This window comes from Arachis hypogaea, chromosome 14, assembly GCF_003086295.3.
Source record: "Arachis hypogaea cultivar Tifrunner chromosome 14, arahy.Tifrunner.gnm2.J5K5, whole genome shotgun sequence".
NCBI lineage: Eukaryota > Viridiplantae > Streptophyta > Magnoliopsida > Fabales > Fabaceae > Arachis > Arachis hypogaea.
Genome location: NC_092049.1, coordinates 134,471,528 through 134,491,080, shown reverse-complemented (window position 1 = coordinate 134,491,080; position 19,553 = coordinate 134,471,528). Strand labels below are relative to the sequence as shown.

General features: G+C 35.5%; 1 protein-coding gene and 3 long non-coding RNA genes across 4 annotated transcripts; 2 read left to right on the top strand and 2 right to left on the bottom strand.

The window, feature by feature from the left end:
* Positions 1-469: 469 nt before the first annotated feature.
* Positions 470-3,639, top strand: LOC112744344 (uncharacterized). Its single transcript, XM_025793939.3, has 5 exons — positions 470-1,221; positions 2,058-2,156; positions 2,643-2,687; positions 2,820-2,957; positions 3,073-3,639. Exons 1-5 carry the CDS (start codon positions 817-819, stop codon positions 3,397-3,399), a joined length of 1,014 nt encoding a protein of 337 aa, XP_025649724.1. The 5' UTR covers positions 470-816; the 3' UTR covers positions 3,400-3,639.
* Positions 3,640-3,647: 8 nt separating this feature from the next.
* LOC112744345 (uncharacterized) lies at positions 3,648-5,177 on the bottom strand. The gene is made up of 2 exons (XR_011871437.1): positions 4,793-5,177; positions 3,648-4,456 (listed from the first exon to the last, which is right to left on the bottom strand). It is a non-coding gene; the product is annotated as an uncharacterized lncRNA (long non-coding RNA).
* Positions 5,178-7,905: 2,728 nt separating this feature from the next.
* On the top strand, positions 7,906-10,152 carry LOC112744343 (uncharacterized). The gene is made up of 3 exons (XR_011871436.1): positions 7,906-8,045; positions 8,158-8,374; positions 9,213-10,152. It is a non-coding gene; the product is annotated as an uncharacterized lncRNA (long non-coding RNA).
* Positions 10,153-11,086: 934 nt separating this feature from the next.
* Positions 11,087-11,975, bottom strand: LOC112744341 (uncharacterized). The gene is made up of 2 exons (XR_003172743.3): positions 11,836-11,975; positions 11,087-11,498 (listed from the first exon to the last, which is right to left on the bottom strand). It is a non-coding gene; the product is annotated as an uncharacterized lncRNA (long non-coding RNA).
* Between the last annotated feature and the right edge of the window lie 7,578 nt (positions 11,976-19,553).

Here is a 19,553-nt window from a genome sequence, read left to right as displayed (position 1 = left end):
GTAACTTCTTATAAGTTGGATTGTGTACCAAACTTTGTCATAGAGCGTATAAGTTTATCCTCTGATTTCAGTTGATGGGAGATAGAAATATTTACCCCTTATGAAGAATAGAAGCATAGATATCCGTGTGCTGTGATACGAAGTTGCTAAGTTTTCTCAAATGTGATATCTCGACTTTCAATTATTTGATGCAAGTAGCAAGAAATGTACACCGGAGACTTAATATCTGAGGTGCTGAATTTTAAGAGTAAGTGATATAGTTTTGGGAACAAGAAAAATGGAAAGGCCTAATTAGAATGACAATTTAGTCGTAATATAGTGTGGTAGAAACCAGTAAAGAGTAAACCATATTATTCCACAACAGTTCTAAAGTAACAAGAAACAGAACATAATGCTGTATCGTCTTTTATATAATGAATCCAATGAGTCTGACGTTAATTATTTATAGAGTCCGGAGTACAATCTCAAAGACCAAAATGGTACAATTGGAAACTCAGGGTGAAATTGGTGCAGGGGTTCAATCTGAGGGTCTATTTTGGGGAATTAGTTAATCTGTTTGGGGAAAAAGTGAAAAAAAAAAAGGCAAAAGTGGAAAATGGGTCGCTATTTTTGTTAAGAAAGCAATCAGCTTGGAGTTTAGTTGCCAAGTTCATCATGAAATCCTGCAAATGTGGTTGCTCTTGTTCTCGTTTCTTCACGATCCTCCGTTCCCCAAATCATAGAAAAATTCTGCCTCAATCCAAAAGGAAGAAGAAGAGAACGAAAATCCACAACCCAATTTCCTCTGTTGTTGAAAAGTTTGCACCATAATCTGAAATGGGTCGTCGGCAAAACGACTCAGGTTTCGGTAAATTTACCATTTTGTCCCTCTTCCTGATGGGTGCAATCTCCTGCTTGGCGGTATACCTGTTTCTCACTGTGGTTTTCAGTCCCAACAACACTACTGCATCTCTTTCTTCAATGGAGCATGTTGATGGGGTTGACGATTTGCTGAACCATGAAGAAGGAGGAGAAGAAGAAGAAAGGCCATGTTGTGATGGGGTTAAGCATTTGGAGCTATGGGGTGATGCCGTTAAATGGGGTAGTGATTTTAGGGTAAATTCTTCTAAGGAATGTTGCATGGCTTGTAAGAGGATGTGTAGAGGTGATGGTGGAGCTTGTTTGTGTAATTCATGGGTGTTTTGTGGTGATAGAGATGCATGTGGACCTAGATTTGGTGAGGTATTGCTATGAATTCTGCATTTTTGTTAGCTTAGTACTATTGAATTCTGTACCTATCATAGATGTTGATAATATGCTAATGAAAAGGAAAAAAAATGGAATAATATGATGTATCTAGCATCCAGGTTTACGTTTAGTGTCCTTTTTTTATACCTCATGCATGAGCACAATCATGTTAGTAGAATCATACTTGGTGGCCTACATTGGTTGATCCACTTATTTGATTGGTCAGTTAATTTTGTTTAGGTAACTGGAACTGATGATTTTGAGAACCTTTGACTGACAGCTAGTATAATGTACCTGTCTGTCTATTATCATGTAGCATTTGACAAAGTTGGTTGGTTGATGCAAATACTTAATAGTCTCTTTTTAACTGTCTTACATATAAAAATTCATATTTTTTTCAGTTTTCTAGATCATATCAAGAATGTTTATTTTGTCATAATTAAGCATTTCTTAATGGAATTACGCACCATATCAAGATCCAGGTTCCAGCCTGGGACTCTTTCAATTGCATCCCATTTGAAACTGGTTGGGTTGGTATTCATGAGGTGTATAGAGTAGCTGCTGTTATGTAGCTTCCAGTTGACCAAAAAGATGTGTATGATTTTATTTTATTTTTCTGTCTTATTAAGGGATTATGATTTATATTTTGGAATTTTGATTGGGCATCATAGTGGCTTCATTATAAAGACATACAATTTTAGTAGGTTTAGCATACTATTACTTCAGATGAACAACTCTTTAAGGTCTAAGGATGAGATATTCCTGTATTTGAGGCTTAGAGTTTTAATGCACTTTTCCTAATACGTTTGTGTTACCTACTCTCGTTTCAGTGTTGGTTAAAAAGACAGAAGGATGCATTAAACCCTGAACGACGAGACTTGGGAGATAAAGTGATGTGGACTTCTGGTTTAGTCTTTGATAAGGGAGAGGTAGGATTGCTATATGATGTGATTAGTTGGTACTGCGCATACTAATCTGAGATATCTATCTTTATCAAATTTTCATGGTTTAAAAAATTATATAAGAAGAAATTTACTGAACAAAGTGAAAATGACTACAAAGCCAAGGGGGATAAGGAATCCTCCTTAGCATAAGTACTCTGAGCCTACTGGAGCTAGTGTACATTTATTTAATTTGTTTTCTTCTGTGATCTAGAACTAGAAGAGAAGAGTCACTTAATTATCATAACTGAGTATGTATAAATTGTTTCTTTTTCATAATCTTAAAGTCTTCACATTATTATGATACATCTCATTTCTGTTAGAAATCTTTTTGATATATAATCCACGCCTTATGTTTATGACAAAATATGCTGATAATCTGTTTCCACTATATTGTATCTTGTGCTCTTACTGTCTTAAATGTATGTCTTTCAGCTGTATATTTATCTGTTGCTTGTATGTTTGTACTTTTAGGGAATTGTTGGTCTGGAAACTGACTACGGAATTCTACGTATAAAAGTGAGTATTCTACACATGTTTACGTCATCATGTATCTGACATTCATTGCACTCTTTCACCTTGGTTGTGTTCAGGATGCTGAACACGTCTTCCATTTAGTGAATTGACTCTTATCAACTCTCTATGCTACAGCTTTTTCCCGACTGTGCTCCCCAATCTGCCTCCTACATTCTTGAGTTGTTGGCATTGCCTCACTGCATTGGATGCCAGATTTATCGTTCAGAGAGCCGAGGTAGCTTTTGGGATTCAGAGGGAAACCACATTAAGAAGGTAAATTTCATTATGTTAACAATTGTACAAATTGTGCTTTATCATTCTGATGATTTTTGAGGTTTATGGATACCGGAAACATATTCAGTGTTTATCGATTTGAATGTTGATATAGGCTTCATTTGGCCCCCCTTTTGCGCTAATCCAAGGAACATTTGAATCGATTGGTTCTACATTCAAGGATATCCCAAAAGAGTATTGTCCGACCATAAGAAGAGGATCTGTAGCATGGGTTGGTTCAGGTCCAGAATTCTTCATCAGCCTGGCTAATCATAATGAATGGAAAAATGCATACACTGTCTTCGGTTCCATACCATCTGAAGATATGGAAATCTTGGAGAAAATTGCTCAGCTTCCGACCAAATCAGATGTTTGGAATGGCATTCATGTTGCTGTCTTGGAGAATCCGGTTTCATTACGGTTCCGGAGAATTACCACATAGTGCAGAAACCGTTAGATTGTTTTTCGTTCCATTCATTTATTCTGAAGGTTTATTTTATTCCTGTTTAACTATAGCTGATTTTATATCAAATTGAGTTTATTTCAACTAGTTTGGTAGGTATCTATGTGGATATTTCTTGATTCACTAGAGATGTAGATAAGCTGAAGAGTTCGTTTTAAAATTCAGCTCATTATAAAAATTAACATTCAATGTTAAACCAAAATAACTTGTTTTTGAACATTCGAATCTCATTCTAAATACTTAACACCTATCATTACTCACAAACAACACGACAGTAAAGTCATGTGACAAATACAAATTGGAAGCCGAAGTACCATATGTTTCTTCATTCAGCTATGTTTTTGCGTAGTGAAAGTCTCAAGCATCCTATGCAAAAGACACAGTGATTCACTTATATTTTGAGTCTAGATAAATAACAATAAGTACATCATAACTTTGCATCCCTGGTTTGTGAAGATTGGAAGATGCAAGACTAACTTACCATTTGAATTCTCCTGTTAATGTATTTGTATAGCCATGTAGCATAGACCACCACCAAACTATTCAAACAGATTACAAAGGAGACGCAAACACCCCCTACGGCAACAAACCATATGGCCGGCATCTTGAATGTCTTGCAATTTACCGCAATCCCAGAAGTCTTGCTTGCTAGATCAGCGAAATAATATAGCAGCGAATACATGATTATGGGCATAAGAACACATCGTTCTCCAGGACGCTCACGCCAGAACAGGATCACCCCTAGAATAAAACACCCAATGAAGGTGGCCATATCTACCATCTCCGGAAATAATGTGAAAAGTGCTTGTACATAATTCCGATCGGTGTCTGAAATGTTTCCAGCTTGGAAACCCAATGTGGCAGCTCTCTTCGCGGGTCCCAAGTGAAGACCTTGGGTCAGAGCAGCCCAAGACAAGATAGCAAAACGGAGATTAGGAACCATTTCTTTCATCTCTGACCATAGAGAATGTAGAAATCCTTTCCCAGATGAGATGTTTGTTGTAACAGGATCAACATTTTCAGCGTCTGTGCTTGTCTAAACAAAGAAGAAAAAAAATAAACGGAGGTTCGAATTAATACATTTCTGAATTTTAAGACTAAGTGATATTTTTGTCAATTTAGTCGTAATATAGTGTGGTAGAAACCAGTAAAGAGTAAACCATATTATTATTATTCCACAACAGTTCCAAAGTAGCAAGAAACAGAACATAATGCACCAATGTTTCTAGAACACTTGAACGCCTTCCCCGAGTGTATACCAAGAAAAAAAGTAATCACAAGCTGTAACTGCTACTGAAAACCTTGATCATGGTGATGATAAGCAACAAGATAAAAACTCAGAAGAAGAATAAAGCAAGGAATGGTGTTTTACCGTTTTACTTGAGTTCTTGTGAGCTTGCACCGCTTGTTCCATGTCTCTTCCCAAACTTGTGCCTGCTTAATAATTTGTTCGAGTGGGAATGTGAAGTTGTGAAGTGTGAATTGCTTAATACTGACCCAGTGAACGCTTATGAATCATTTAACATTTAAGTGACATTAAATGTGTTTGTCCTTTTATCTTCTCATTAAAAACGTTTAAACTAAACTTTGATTCATAATTATAGTCATTTCACCTTTGTTAGAGAAAAAAACATAATTGGTGACAAAAAAAAAAAAAAGAGATGATGACTCAACAGGAAGGGTGCGAGTATCTAAATTAATTGTTTGCTGGCTTCATTTGGGTAATTATCCTTTATTTGTTAAAAATAAAAAGACATGATGACTCAATAGATTCAGCCAAACTTAACTAAAGTTCAACATGTATAAAGTGACGTGATGCATTTGATTCTCCATTGCTAAACATACACTTGTATTCTCCATTACTAAACATACACTTGCAGCTAAAGGTAACGCGTTTATTAATGTTGGTATTATTTTGTTGGTATTATCTTATTTTCTGTGTTACCAAAAAAAGAAGAAACTCATACACTATTTTCTTAACATACAGGTAGCGATTCTCTAAATCCATTGCTAAAACTACTACTACCTTTTCTTTCCCATTCTACCCACATCAGCATTGCCTTTTTACATCATTGTACCGAATTCATTGTAGTCTATTCTTTCATTTTGATAGAGATAAAAAAATAATAATAATAAACATGACAAAGATATCAATAGGTGAATGAAATTTGATTACAAATTTTTTAATTATAAGGACTTGATTGACGGCTTTTATATTATCCTAATTGAAAATTGAGTGAAATTATAGAAATTTCAAGTATAATTTAACCATATTAAGCAATCTATTATTATACTTTTCTTAAAATTATGATTCATGAAAATGTAGGTTCGGTTGAGATAAGAAATAAGATGATTCAGAATTAGTACTTACAGCTTGAATTAGGTCATAAATTTCAGACTCATTGAGATTATGACCATATCTTTTATGTTCACCTATCATTACTCACAAACAACACGACACAGTAAAGTCATGTGACAAATACAACTTGGAAGCCCAAGTACCATATGTTTCTTCATTTAGCTAAGTTTTTGTGTACAGTGAAAGTCTCGAGCATCCTATGGAAAACAGTGTCATTCACTTATATTTTGACTCTAGATAAATAACAATAAGTATACCATAACTTTGCATCCCTGGTTTGTGAAGATTGAATTCTCCAATTGCAATTTATGGAGAAATAGGAAAATACCATGGTAAGGGACATTAACCCCTACCTTTAAAGACTGAATATCAGTACTATATAGTCCATAGGTAACAGAATTCCACAGCTTCTTGTGCTCTTCCATCCATTGAATACGTACTACTATGAAGAGAGTACCAAATAAATGAATAGTGAACACTGAATAATCAAACCATTAACTTATTGAACCAAAAAATAAAGCATTATCTTATCAAGAAGTATCACACATGAGTAACTTATAGCAAGACAGAATAAGTTGTTAGGTTTACACACAATACAAAGATGTATGAGTCATCATATATTGTCCAGAGTATGTGTTATGGCATTTGGACTGATCACTACTTCCCTCACTGTCAGTCCTCTCTTGTGTGTGTATAGCCATGCACCATACACCACCCCCAAAATCATCAAACCGGCTACCAAAGAGATGCCAACACCCCCTACCGCAGCAAACCATAAGGCCGGCATCTTGAATGTCTTGCAATTTACGCCAATCCCAGAAACCTTGCGTGCTAGATCAGCGAAATAATATAGCGGCGCATACATCATGAGGAGCATAAGAGCACACTGAGCTGCAGGATGCACACGCCAGAGCAGGATCACCTCTAGAAAAATACACCAAATGAAGGCCGTGATACGTACCATCTCCGGAAATAATGTAAAAAATTCTTTTCCAAAATCCAGATCGGTGTCGGAAAATAAGTTTCTAGCTTGGAAATCTAAGGTGGCAGAGCTCATCATGTTTGCCAACTGATGAACTTGGAACACAGCAGCTCCAAACAAGAAAGCGCTGCGGAGTTTAGGATCCATTCCGTTCATCCCTGACCATAGAGCATGTAGAAATTCTTTCTCAGATGATATATTTGTTGTAAGAGGATCAACATTTTCAGCGTCTGTGCTTGTCTAACAAAGAAGAAAAAAATAAATGGAGATTCGAATTAATACATATAGTATTTGCATGACTAGAAATGAGGTCTGTGTCTCATCCAATAACGATGAGAATGTGATCAGACTAGAAGAGGATGCAAAGCGTAGTATCTGGAAACTAAAACTTTTTGTGTGTCAAATTAGTCAAGCTGTCCAATCCGATCCGCATAGAATCCAAATGCAAATGCCGAGAGATATACGCTGGGCCGAAGCCGCCCAATTGCTCAAAATAAACCTCCAACTCCATGAACCAGCAGGACCAAAAACAACCCAAAAATTAATTGGCATTAGTTAAGTTTTGTTTGGGGTGAGCTTTTTTTCTAAGTTTTTTTTTTTTGAAAATTTTAAAAAAGAATTTGAGTTTGATACACAATATAACACATAATTACATAATTATATCCATTTTTTTAAATGACTATTCATATGTTACGTAATTAGATCCACGTATAAAATTATTATACATTCATAGTGCATCAAAATTAAATTCTTTTAAAAATATAAAGTTAATTTGATTTTAAATATTTTTTAAAACAAAAAAATTATAACTTTTTAAAAATTTATCAAATACACTAAAAAGTAAAAAAAAAAATTAAAAACAAATCTTTTTTAAAACAATTGAGGCACGGAAAGTAACTCTTAGCCGAACCAGAGACATTGCCTTGGGAATCTGCAGCAACTAAACAGAAATATAGTTTAAGAAAGAAAACATTTGAGCCAGGGAGGGAACAGATGAAATCAGTTGTGCAACAAACAACTATCTACTCTACAGACTTGGTTGCAATTTTTTTTCCTACGACTCCGAATTTCCAGCAAATTAATTACAACTTTGATGGCGATGAGAATAACTAATAAGCAAGAGCAGAAGAACAGGCTAGTGCTTACACTGGCACGTGATCCCTCGTTATTATGCCCTGACTTCATTATCATCAATCTTGACTCCATTATTCTTTTTAGAAAGCCAAAAAACTGAGTACACTCTGAAAGATTCAGAACTCAGAAGAGGACCGATTTTATATTGAGGTAAAAGGATCAGACCCCGAATGCGGTTATTTCTATGGTTTGTGTTCTACTTTCTCTTATTCTTATCAGATGGCGATGTGTTTTTTCTTCATTTACTCTGTTTTTTAATCAGAATCAAACAAGATCAAGCCGGCAAACGCGTTTTTTAACTTTTTCTTCAATGAATGAACGAATTCATCGTCCTTGTTGATCTGGAATTCCCTCTCTCAACTTCATCCCTAATATCTTCCATGCTTGGTTCAATGGCCCAACCAATCCTGAATCCCACTGCTGAAGACCAAGTTTTGTTATCTTTCGCAAAATCTTCCTTTTCCTATCCTCTGAAGATGGTGCGCTAAACTTTTATGCGTTTTTTGTTACTGTTTTTGTGTTCATTTTTAGCTTTATTTTAGTAACTGCTGTACCATGATCATGCTGTCCTCTCTTAGAGGTTTTTCACTGAAATTGCAGGAGGAGGGTCATATCCTCCTTTTTCTCCTCCGTAGTTTTCTTTCTTCATTGTGTCCTTATATTACGAGGATGTCTGTGCCAAGTTGTCTCAGATTTTGTTTTGTTCCTCGCTACTATTCTTAACCATGTTCATCATAGTCACCTAATCAGTAATGATTTTGTAACAGAAAATCTATGAAAGAAATGAAGTTTGGAAATAAAACAACCAGAGGCAGCATGTTCTTAACAGTATGATAATAATAATAGACAGAAAATGTTTGGTAGCTCACTTGTCCTATTCTTACATAATACAAGTGTTAAGAAAAAAAAAAAACAAAAAACAAAAGGTAAGTAGAGGACTCTCTTAGCTCCACAAATAACCTCAGAATAATTTCTTTTAGCAGAATATGGTGAAGGCCTTGTGTAGTTTATATTAGAGTAGCATTTAGATGCAGTTGTAGTAACCTGAGCTTGATAAGATAAAATCATAAATAAATAAATAAATAAATCAAACATGTCATGTGGCTGATTCTTACTAGATGTGAAATACATATTTACTAATAACTCGAGTTAGATATGACATAAAAATATTCATCCTAACAGTCTTTATAAGATGCAAGTATATAGATGCATGGCTATATGCTAACAAAGGTTATATAAGCCTTCGGCATCATTGTGAATCTTGTTTGGTTTAAATGTCTTTCTGGATTCTCCTCCTAACTTTCTTTTATTCTCAAGGGTGATGGTGGCTATGGACGGGTTTATAAATCATCGTTCACAGGAAGGAGCAATCTGTGCAGCAAGAACCCAGATTTTTCACCTTCTCTGAACCAAGTGAAGAAGGAAATCAACAAGTTAGAAATTTTTTATTTATTGGGTGTCATCAAAGAAACTATAAATGCAAGCAAGGAAACCGTGTTTTCGCGCCTTTTATTTCCACGACACAAGAATAAGGAAATTACAATACGAGTGGCATCATTTGCAATTTCAACTATTATGGCTCTTCATATATCTGTCCTGCTATGTCACCTGCCACTATTCAGAAAACATTTGGCGGCCTTCATGTTCCTTGCCCAGGAACCACTAAAAAAATATGGCTTTGGATCCATACTTATTCCCATGCTTGAATTGTTAAGCTACATGGTGCTTGTTTCGGCTGTTGCTTCGATTCTTCTTCTTCGTGCAAAATTCACTTGCATGCACTCTGTAATGTTATTCTCTTGGAGTATCCTCATGATTGCCGAATTGTATAATCCGATCAGTGCACTGTACCTTACAATAGTAGGAATTTTTTTCATAGGGTGGTATGCAGTATGCTCCTGGAAAAGCAGCAACCAAATGCAAGGACAGAAGTTGTCCGGCTTAGTTGAGCCCGAGATTTCTCATGATCTTCATCCTTCTCAGTTATGCACTATATCTGTTACTAAGTGAGAGATTTGCTCTTACTGAGAAAGCATGCTATAACTCCAATGTAAAATAAATGTCGCATATGTGGCTGTGTTTGCTGTTTCTACTCTTGTCTTTGTAATTTGAAGTTGTACTGCTTTGACCTCGGTGCAGTACTATGATGTTTTGCTGTTGGTAACTTCTTATAAATTGGATTGTGTACCAAACTTTGTGCTCGATTATTTAATGCTTGGAATATCTTATATATATCATAGAGCGTATGATTTTATCCTCTGCATTTCAGTTTATCGGAGATAGAAATATTTGCCCCTTTTGAAGAATAGAAGCATAGATATCCGTGTGCTGTGATACGAAGTTGCTAGTTTTCTCAAATGTGATATCTCCACTTTCAATTATTTGATGCAAGTAGCAAGAAATGTACACCGGAGACTTAATATCTCAGGTGCTGAATTTTAAGACTAAGTGATATAGTTTTGGGAACAAGAAAAATGGAAAGGCCTAATTAGAATGACAATTTAATCGTAATATAGTGTGGTAGAAACCAGTAAAGAGTAAACCATATTATTCCACAACAGTTCTAAAGTAACAAGAAACAGAACATAATGCTGTATCGTCTTTTATAATGAATCCAATGAGTCTGACGTAAATTATTTATGGAGTCCGGGAGTTCAATCTCGAAGACCAAAATGGTGCAATTGGAAACTCAGGGTGAAATTGGTGCTGGGACTCAATCTGAGGGATCATTTTGAAGATTTAGTGGGAAAAAAAAAAAGAAAAAGACAAAAGTGGAAAATGGGTCGCTATTTTTGTTAAGAAAGCAATTACCTTTGAGTTTGGTTGCCAAGTTCATCATGAAATCCTGCAAATGTGGTTGCGCTTGGTCTCGTTTCTTCACGATCCTGCGTTCCCCAAATCATGGAAAAATTCTGCCTCAATCGAAAAGGAAGAAGAAGAGAACGAAAATCCACAACCCAATTTTGCGTAGTGAAAGTCTCAAGCATCCTATGCAAAAGACACAGTGATTCACTTATATTTTGACTCTAGATAAATAACAATAAGTACATCATAACTTTGCATCCCTGGTTTGTGAAGATTGAATTCTCCAATTGCAATTTATGGAGAAATAGGAAAATACCATGGTAAGGGAATAGGAATGGATACTACTATGAAGAGAGTACCAAATAAATGAATAGTGAAACATTGAATAATCAAACACGTCCATCCATAAACCATTATCTTATCAAGTATCACACATGGCTAACTTTAGCAAGACAGAATAAGTTGTTAGGTTTACATAGTCCAATTTCACTTATTTAAACACAACACAAAGCTGTATGAGTCATTATATATTCTCCAGAGTCTGTGTTATGTCATTTGGACTGATCACTCTTCCCTCACTTTCAGTCATCTCTTGTTATTGTATAGCCATGCACCATACACCACCACCAAAATCATCAAACCGGCTACCAAGAAGATGCCAACACCCGCCCCAAACAAGAGAGTGCCACTGAGATTTGGATCCATTCCTTTCATCCCTGGCCATAGGAAATGTAGAAATCCTTTCTCAGATGAGATGTTTGTTGTAAGAGGATCAACATTTTCAGCGTCTGTGCTTGTCTAAACAAAGAAGAAGAAAAAAATAAACGGAGGTTCGAATTAATACATATAGTATCAAAAATTGTTGTGACCTACATTTCGGAATTAATACATATAGTATTTGCAATACTAAACCAGTAAAGAGTAAAGCATATTATTATTCCACAACAGTTCCAAAGTAGCAAGAAACAGAACATAATGCACCAATGTTTCTAGAACACTTGAACGCCTTCCCTGAGTGTATACCAAGAAAAAAGTAATCACAAGCTGTAACCGCTACTGAAAACCTTGATCATGGTGATGACAGGCAACAAGATAAAAACTCAGAAGAAGAATAAAGCAAGGAATGGTGTTTTACCGTTTTACTTGACTTCTTGTGAGCTTGCACCGCTTCTTCCATGTCTCTTTGCACCGCTTGTTCCATCTGCTAACAAATGCAGTTTCCCCAATCAAATGATCTGTTCCCAAACTTGGTGAAAGATTGATAGACGCGGTTTCTGAAGATGCTTCTCCTTAGGGGCAAACAATGATAAATTTCTCCCTTGTTTTTTTTCTAAACTAGTAGTGAAACTCCATCACGCGAACTAAACATAAATTTCTCTCTTCTTTCTTATTTTAGTAAGTAGAGACATATTAGGATAATACTTTTGGAAAGTTTTCACATGTTCCATTGCACTTTATGGAAACACTGCTATACCTTGTCTATTAAGCGTTTGATTTAATAATAAAATAAACATAAGGTTCAGATTGACAGGGTAGTTTCTCATATGGGAGTATTTCTATGTAGAACACTGTGGAGACTAGACGTGTTGCTCCCTTCACCCAACAATACCACCCTTTTCCTCCTGTGGTTTGATGGTTAGCGTGGATGCTAGCCAGCTGTTATTTATTATGGGAGCCGATCAATGGACAAATTGATTGCAATGATCATATTGCTGGATGTTGGAAACATTGTGGTAACATGTTTTGCTTTGATTGACTGATAATGATGGAAAAGATGGGTAATCTTGGCTAAGCTCCCTGCTTCTGAAGATTTTTTCTTTTCTTGGTTAGGCAATTGTTTAGTTTAGTAGAACTTCCAATTTGGGAGTTGAAGAGTTGAACCAAGGATTTTCCTAGTATACTTATAGATGTTCAAGAACGGAAATTGATGTGAGCAAGTTTGACCTACAAGTAATGACTGACTTTTGATATTTCAAGGGAATGTGCTATAGCATTGCCATATGAAAGCAGGAAATATCTCTTATATGTGTAGTAATTGTATGAATCTTCTAGTATGAATGAGTCTTTTTTGACTTTTGGATAATTATTTCCATTATGTATTGTGTATGGTTCATGTTGTCATTGTTGTGCATCCATGTTATCTGATGGCTACATTAGTGTTTGCTCTGTGTGGATAGATGAAGACTGGTGGTTTGGTTGTCTGGAGTAGGAAGGATACTCATGTTGTATACCGAGGATGCAATTATCAGTTGACTTCTACAAGTTCTCCAAAGGTTTATCCTCTCTATATTCATGGACAAACTAAAAGTCCTTATGAAACGAACATGGTGGAGTCATTTAAATCCAACAATACTAGTGACATGCCAAGCCAGAATGGTAATAATAATGCTTCCACATCAACTTGCATTCAAGAAGTGCATTGCAGTGGATCATTGTATGAGAGGGAGACTGATAGGTTATTGGATGGCTTAGGACCTCGGTTCGTTGATTGGTGGTATCCCAAGCCACTTCCAATAGATGCTGATCTATTTCCAGAAGTGGTTCCTGGATTTAAGCCTCCATTTAGGCTGTGTCCACCTTATTCAAGTGCAAAAATTACTGATTATGAGTTAACATTCTTCAGGAAGCTTGCTAAGCCTTTGCCAGTCCTTTTTGTCCTTGGTATGCTCCTGGATGTTGGTGGTTTGTGGTCAATGATTTATTTTGCTGTGCATGAAAATTACTCAACAGTGTGAGGAGCTATGTTCTATCATATGACTTAGGTTCTTAATCAAGCCACCACATTGATGTCAATTTTGATAGACCACCTAAATACATTAGTAGTTGATGCTATTATATTAACTAATCATACATAGAAAAGCAGTCTCTGTAATAAGAAGTAATTGCTTGAAGATTGATGAATCGAATCAATACATGTATATGAAAATCATAATTAGTTGGCTGTCAACCAATATTAGCTCTCAGAACAAAAATTTAAAGCTATATTCAAAAATACTTTCATGGTTATCCCTTTATGCATAAAGTCAATTAAATCATTTTGTGTGTTTAATGTGTTGGGAATAAGACACCATTCCCCCTTGAGAAAATACCTTTGACAGAGAAATAAAATAGATACAATCACAACACAAGAATTTAACGTGGAAACTCCAATTACCGGAGAAAAAACCACGGCAGTTGTCAAATGACAACCAGAGAATATCACTATGTGAAAATTGTTACACACATAGACTTCTTTCTCTCTAATACCGGCACCCCAGTACACCCACACTCTCTCAAAGCAAATATCTAACTACACCTCACAACACTCTCTAATTAAAGAGTACAGAGGAAAAGAAAAATCAGATACAAGCTTAAAGTGTTTCTGACTGGTGCAAAAACAAATGGAGAACTTAGCCTCATATTTATAGCCTAGGCCACCCACTCCATTTGCTATCCTAAGCAATGTGGGACTAATTCAACCAAATCCTAACAATCTCCACCTTGATTGAAATAGTCACACATCTTCAGCTTCCATTGTCAACACCGACAATTCTTTGCTGCCATTGTCTATACCGACAATCATAGTTCAGAGAACTATCATACTCCACCATGAAAGTATACTCACTTGGAATTAGACCACTCCAAGCATTTCGCCTTGGTACAGATCGAAACCTTGCTGAAAATTCATGGTGCAACTTCCAAATTGGCTTTTCCTGGAAGTTCTTCAGCCATCGACCTAACTCCGCCACACACCTTGCATCTCAACGCCAACCAATGCCCGTGTGCAATTGTGGACCCGATTGCCACAACTTATCCTTATCCATGGCAGTGCGGCAATACCATGAGGATACTTCTTGTCTTCTAGAGAACATCATCCTTCATACCAGAGATCTTCTCCTTCAACGCCTTGTGCAAACCTGATTGTATCAACACATCCTTGACTTGTATTTGCCACAAGCCAAAATTGATTCTTCCAGCAACAACAACAGCAACCAAAGATCAACCTCAAGGATTCTTTTCTGATGTGGAAGGTCAGACTAGGCTGTAACCACAGAGCATACTAAGAATAAATCCCACCGAACCGAAGCTCTGATACCACTTGTTGGGCCAACCGTGGAGAGCTCTCGACAACCGGGGAGAATTCGAGGAGGAATCAAGTGAGAGAACATAAGATGAGAAGACACCACATCCAACTCAAAACCTTAAGGTGTCAAGTTAATGGGTCTCTCATCTTATAAACTCCTCACTCTTCCATGCTTTCTTTGATGTGGGACTAACTTCAACACTCCTCACACTTGCAACACTAACAATCTCCCCCTCAAGTGTGAGCCTCCACATCAAGCATCAACTCCCCCTCTTTCTAGCTCCTCCACCACCACAAGTATTCGTCCATCACACCGCCGCAAAACACCGCGGGACACGCCGCCCGGACCACCTTTGCCGGGAAGACTTTCGATGCTTCACCTTGAATACTCCTTAAACCAGACCGATTAAACCATCGGCTCTGATACCACTTGTTGGGAATAAGACACCATTCCCCCTTGAGAAAATACCTTTGACAGAGAAATAAAATAGATACAATCACAACACAAGAATTTAACGTGGAAACTCCAATTACCGGAGAAAAAACCACGGCCGTTGTCAAATGACAACCAGAGAATATCACTATGTGAAAATTGTTACAACACATAGACTTCTTTCTCTCTAATACCGGCACCCCAGTACACCCACACTCTCTCAAAGCAAATATCTAACTACACCTCACAACACTCTCTAATCAAAGAGTACAAAGAAAAAAAAAAATCAGATACAAGCTTAAAGTGTTTCTGACTGGTGCAAAAACAAATGGAGAACTTAGCCTCATATTTATAGCCTAGGCTACCCACTCCATTTGCTATCCTAAGCAATGTGGGACTAATTCAACCAAATCCTAACAATATGAACTATGAAGGAAGGAACAGAAGACTTCAAGGCTTAACTGCTGCTATCCTAAAGTTGTGGGAGAAGAGTCTTATTGCAAAAATTGCTATCAAGTTTGGAGTTCCAAATACTGACAATGAATCGATGGCCAACGAACTAAAGGCAGGTTTGATAGACAATCTATTGTTCAATATATGCAAGTTTCAAGACATCATAGACTAAATAGGTATATGTTGAGCTTGTGTCATTGATGTTATGCATATAAGGCTATCTGTGCTTCATTGAGTTTGATCTTATTTATTGACTATACTGACTTGCTTTTGGGGAAAAACTGATCACTTTGGTTGTTCTCTCTTGTGAACTTGCTCAATATAATGGTAAGGGCTGTAATAATTCAATTTAGCTAAAATCATCCCTTGCACCAACTTAAAAAAAACAATAATTTCATGATTAGCTTCTATATATGCCTAGTATTTGATAGTGGTGGAAGGGGCAGTGGACTATCCTTTTACATCTTGTATATTAATTGTTTTGTATCAGAAACAAATGTGTATAACTTTGATATCTGCAATGCAGCTTCTAACCGGGGGAGTTATGTTGCTGCTTAACAAGTATTACATAATTCTCTACAGGGGAAACGATTTCCTTCCTAGCAATGTTGCATCTTTGGTGGAAGAGAGAGAATTGGAACTTAAAAGTTGCCAACTTGTTGAAGAAGTTGCACGGATGAGAGCAGAGGAAGTCGTTTCATCTAAGTGATTATGCACAACAAGAAACAAGTACAAGTGAAAGTTTAGCAGAATTTGAGGAAATCCAAACGAAGCTTGAGGATGTAAAAAATGGCAATGCAGATTTAAATATTCAACTGGAAGCAGATTTCAATATCTTTGATGGCGTATTGGAAGGCCTACACCAGCACTGGAAGCACAGAGAAGTTGTAAAGGTCATCACAAAGCAGAGACTAATCAGTCGGGTCATATACACTGCGAAAATGCTGGAATCTTGGTTTCAGTTGACAAACTCAAAGAGGGGCATGCAGATTATGTTCTAAATTACTGAATCATGTTCTTCCTTTCACTTCATCCTCTGCTATCTCTCAACTCATCAACGCATTCATACTCTTACAATCAGAATCAGCACCACCATCCCAATTCCATTCCAATCCCCAAAGGCCCCAACAATTCTCATTCTCATACTTCCTCCATCACCATCAAATTCAAAACTTCAACACCTCTATGGATGAAGTGTCCCCTTCTCCAACCCCACGACATCCTTGACCTCTCTAAGCCCAAAAACAAGAGGCTCAACAAGCGCCACATGGATAAAGAAGAAGAAGAATCTGAGCGTGTTGATAAGGCCCTCCATGAGAAAGAGGTCAGAGGGAAGAAAGTCATGAAGAGAATAGGAGAAATCGTAATTCAGCTGAGATCCAATTAAGTTCTTCTGCAAAAGAAGAAAGCTTTGACTGAACCATCTAATGATTCACAATGTAATCTTTATGTGAAGACATCATCATTGAAATATTTACCTATTATTATTATTATTATGTTCAATAAAAGCAATGTCTATATCATAGATAATAAAAAGTTCGAACTGAAGCCATTGAGAGAATTTAAAGAAGTGAGAAGCAGGAAAAACGTTAAGCACTTTTCTGACTCAGGTGATCATAAAAATATGCCCTTCACTTCAATATGAGTATACAAATCTCTCATGTGAGACATGAGATTGTGTGTTTGCTATGGTCTAGTTCTGCCTTTGTTATTCAATAATAAGGTGTTCTGCCTTAACCTTAACCTTCTTACATTGCACTTGCTACTTGGTATGAATTATGATTATACATCATTATGAAATGGCTTGGATTATGTTATTAGATATGTAGTTGTTGGTATGAGCTCATTAAAAGCAGGATAATGTGCCGTTTTATCTTTAATATTTAGATAAAATTCTAATTTTATTTTTAATGTGTAAAATTTACTATCTTTATTACAAACGTCTTATTTATTTTTATTTATTTTTCTGGTTAAAATTAAATTTTTTCTTTCAAAAATATCATTTCCTCCTTTGTAATTTTCTTTTAAATAATGACAAAAATCATAGTATAATAGTTTTAGTGAGTTGAAAATAAAAGTGTGAGTAGAATAATAGAAATAATAATAATAATAATAATAATAATAATAATAATAATAATAATAAATAATATTTTTAGAAAAAAATTAATTTTGATAAAAAGATAAAATAAAACAAAATAAACATTGAAATAAAAATAAAATGTATTAAAATGTTAAGTATGACACCAATGAGTTAATACTCATATTCGCCTTCTAAAGTTATACTTGTGCTTTTAAAATTTTTATTTACTCAACTTGGCTTTTGAATTTGGCATTTCTAACTCACATTAGTCCTTATTCTTATTTTTACCATAGAATAGTCAATAACATGTTGAGATAGATTGACAATTGTCACACTAAACTCTTTAATAACTACATAATGTGATAATTAAAATTTTTTACCTCAATTTGTTCTTTATAAAACCTTTAAAATTCTAAATTTCACTTAAAGATTTTAAGAGCTTTATAGTAAGCAAATTAATATAAAAAAATTTAATTGTCACGTAGTCATTAGAGAGTTTAATGTGATAATCATCAATCAATCTCAACATATCATTAATAATTCTGTAATAGAAACAAAATTATAGGCTAATATAAGTCATGAATATAAAATTAAAGATCAAATAAGTAAAATAAAACATCAATATAATTTCAGAGACCAATTTAAATATTACCTCAATAAAACTAGAATTTAATCAAAACTTGAAAGTTTAAAATAATACTTTATCCTTAGAGGTAAGGTTTTTTTTTCTAATTCATTAGCGGTAAATGAAGTTTGATTAGAATCTCGTACATACTATTTAAATCATTTACAATTTGCAAGTTATAAATTAAAGAATAATTGCAGTTCAAATGTTCAATCAATTATAAGCATTTAAATATTTTGCTAGCTTTTCTTCAATATGGCTTCACTTTGCATCGCAAGTTAATGGTTACAGAATCTTAGTCTTTATTCCATTCACACAAATGTGACATTGGTTAATTCAAGTACATGTATGCATCCATGCTTTTCCAGCGCCTCCTACAACTTAATCTAGCTGTTCAGACTTCAGATTAGTGACTCGTCAAATCAACTAATAACACACCCTTTTTAATTAAAAGTTTACTAAATTTAACATGCCTATGTAGAAGATCTTGTATCTTATATTCTTATATTCTTATATAAATAATTATTTGATGGATTTTGTTTACAAAAAAGTAGATATGGATAGCTGTTACTCAAAGACTAGCTTTGTCTTCATGTTGGAACTAAAAGAATTATTTATTTATTTCTTTTTATTTTCATAGCATTAGAAACAATTAATAATTTTTTTGGCCAGGGTTGATTAATTACCTTTTTTTGGTGACTAAAATAAATTAAACAAAGAAAAACAAAAGAAACAAAACAAGGGACTGCTTAAATAGAGGGACAGTCCCGTTTAAGACTACTCTTAAACTCCTCCCAAGGTGAAAGAAGCTCCACATGCGAAAGTTGTAACTTCATCGCCATCTTTGCCATAGTATCTGCCACCGTGTTTGCATCTCTCATAATCAAACGAAAGTCAACACGCCAATTCCAATGCATGATATCTCTTATTTTGAGCACCAGTGGATCAATAAACCCAAAACCATCTTGAGTAACAAGATTAAATGCTTCCACACAATCTGTCTCACAAATAACATCTCGTTGACCCACATCCCAAGCTAAGAGATATCCTCTCCAAATAGCAAACAATTCTCCTTGAAGAATACTATTACTCTCAATCATTCCTAAACACCCCCTTTGCCAGCTCCCATTACAATCTCTAATAACACAAGCAAAACCAACACTATCACCCGAACCAAAATAACTAGCATCACAATTAAT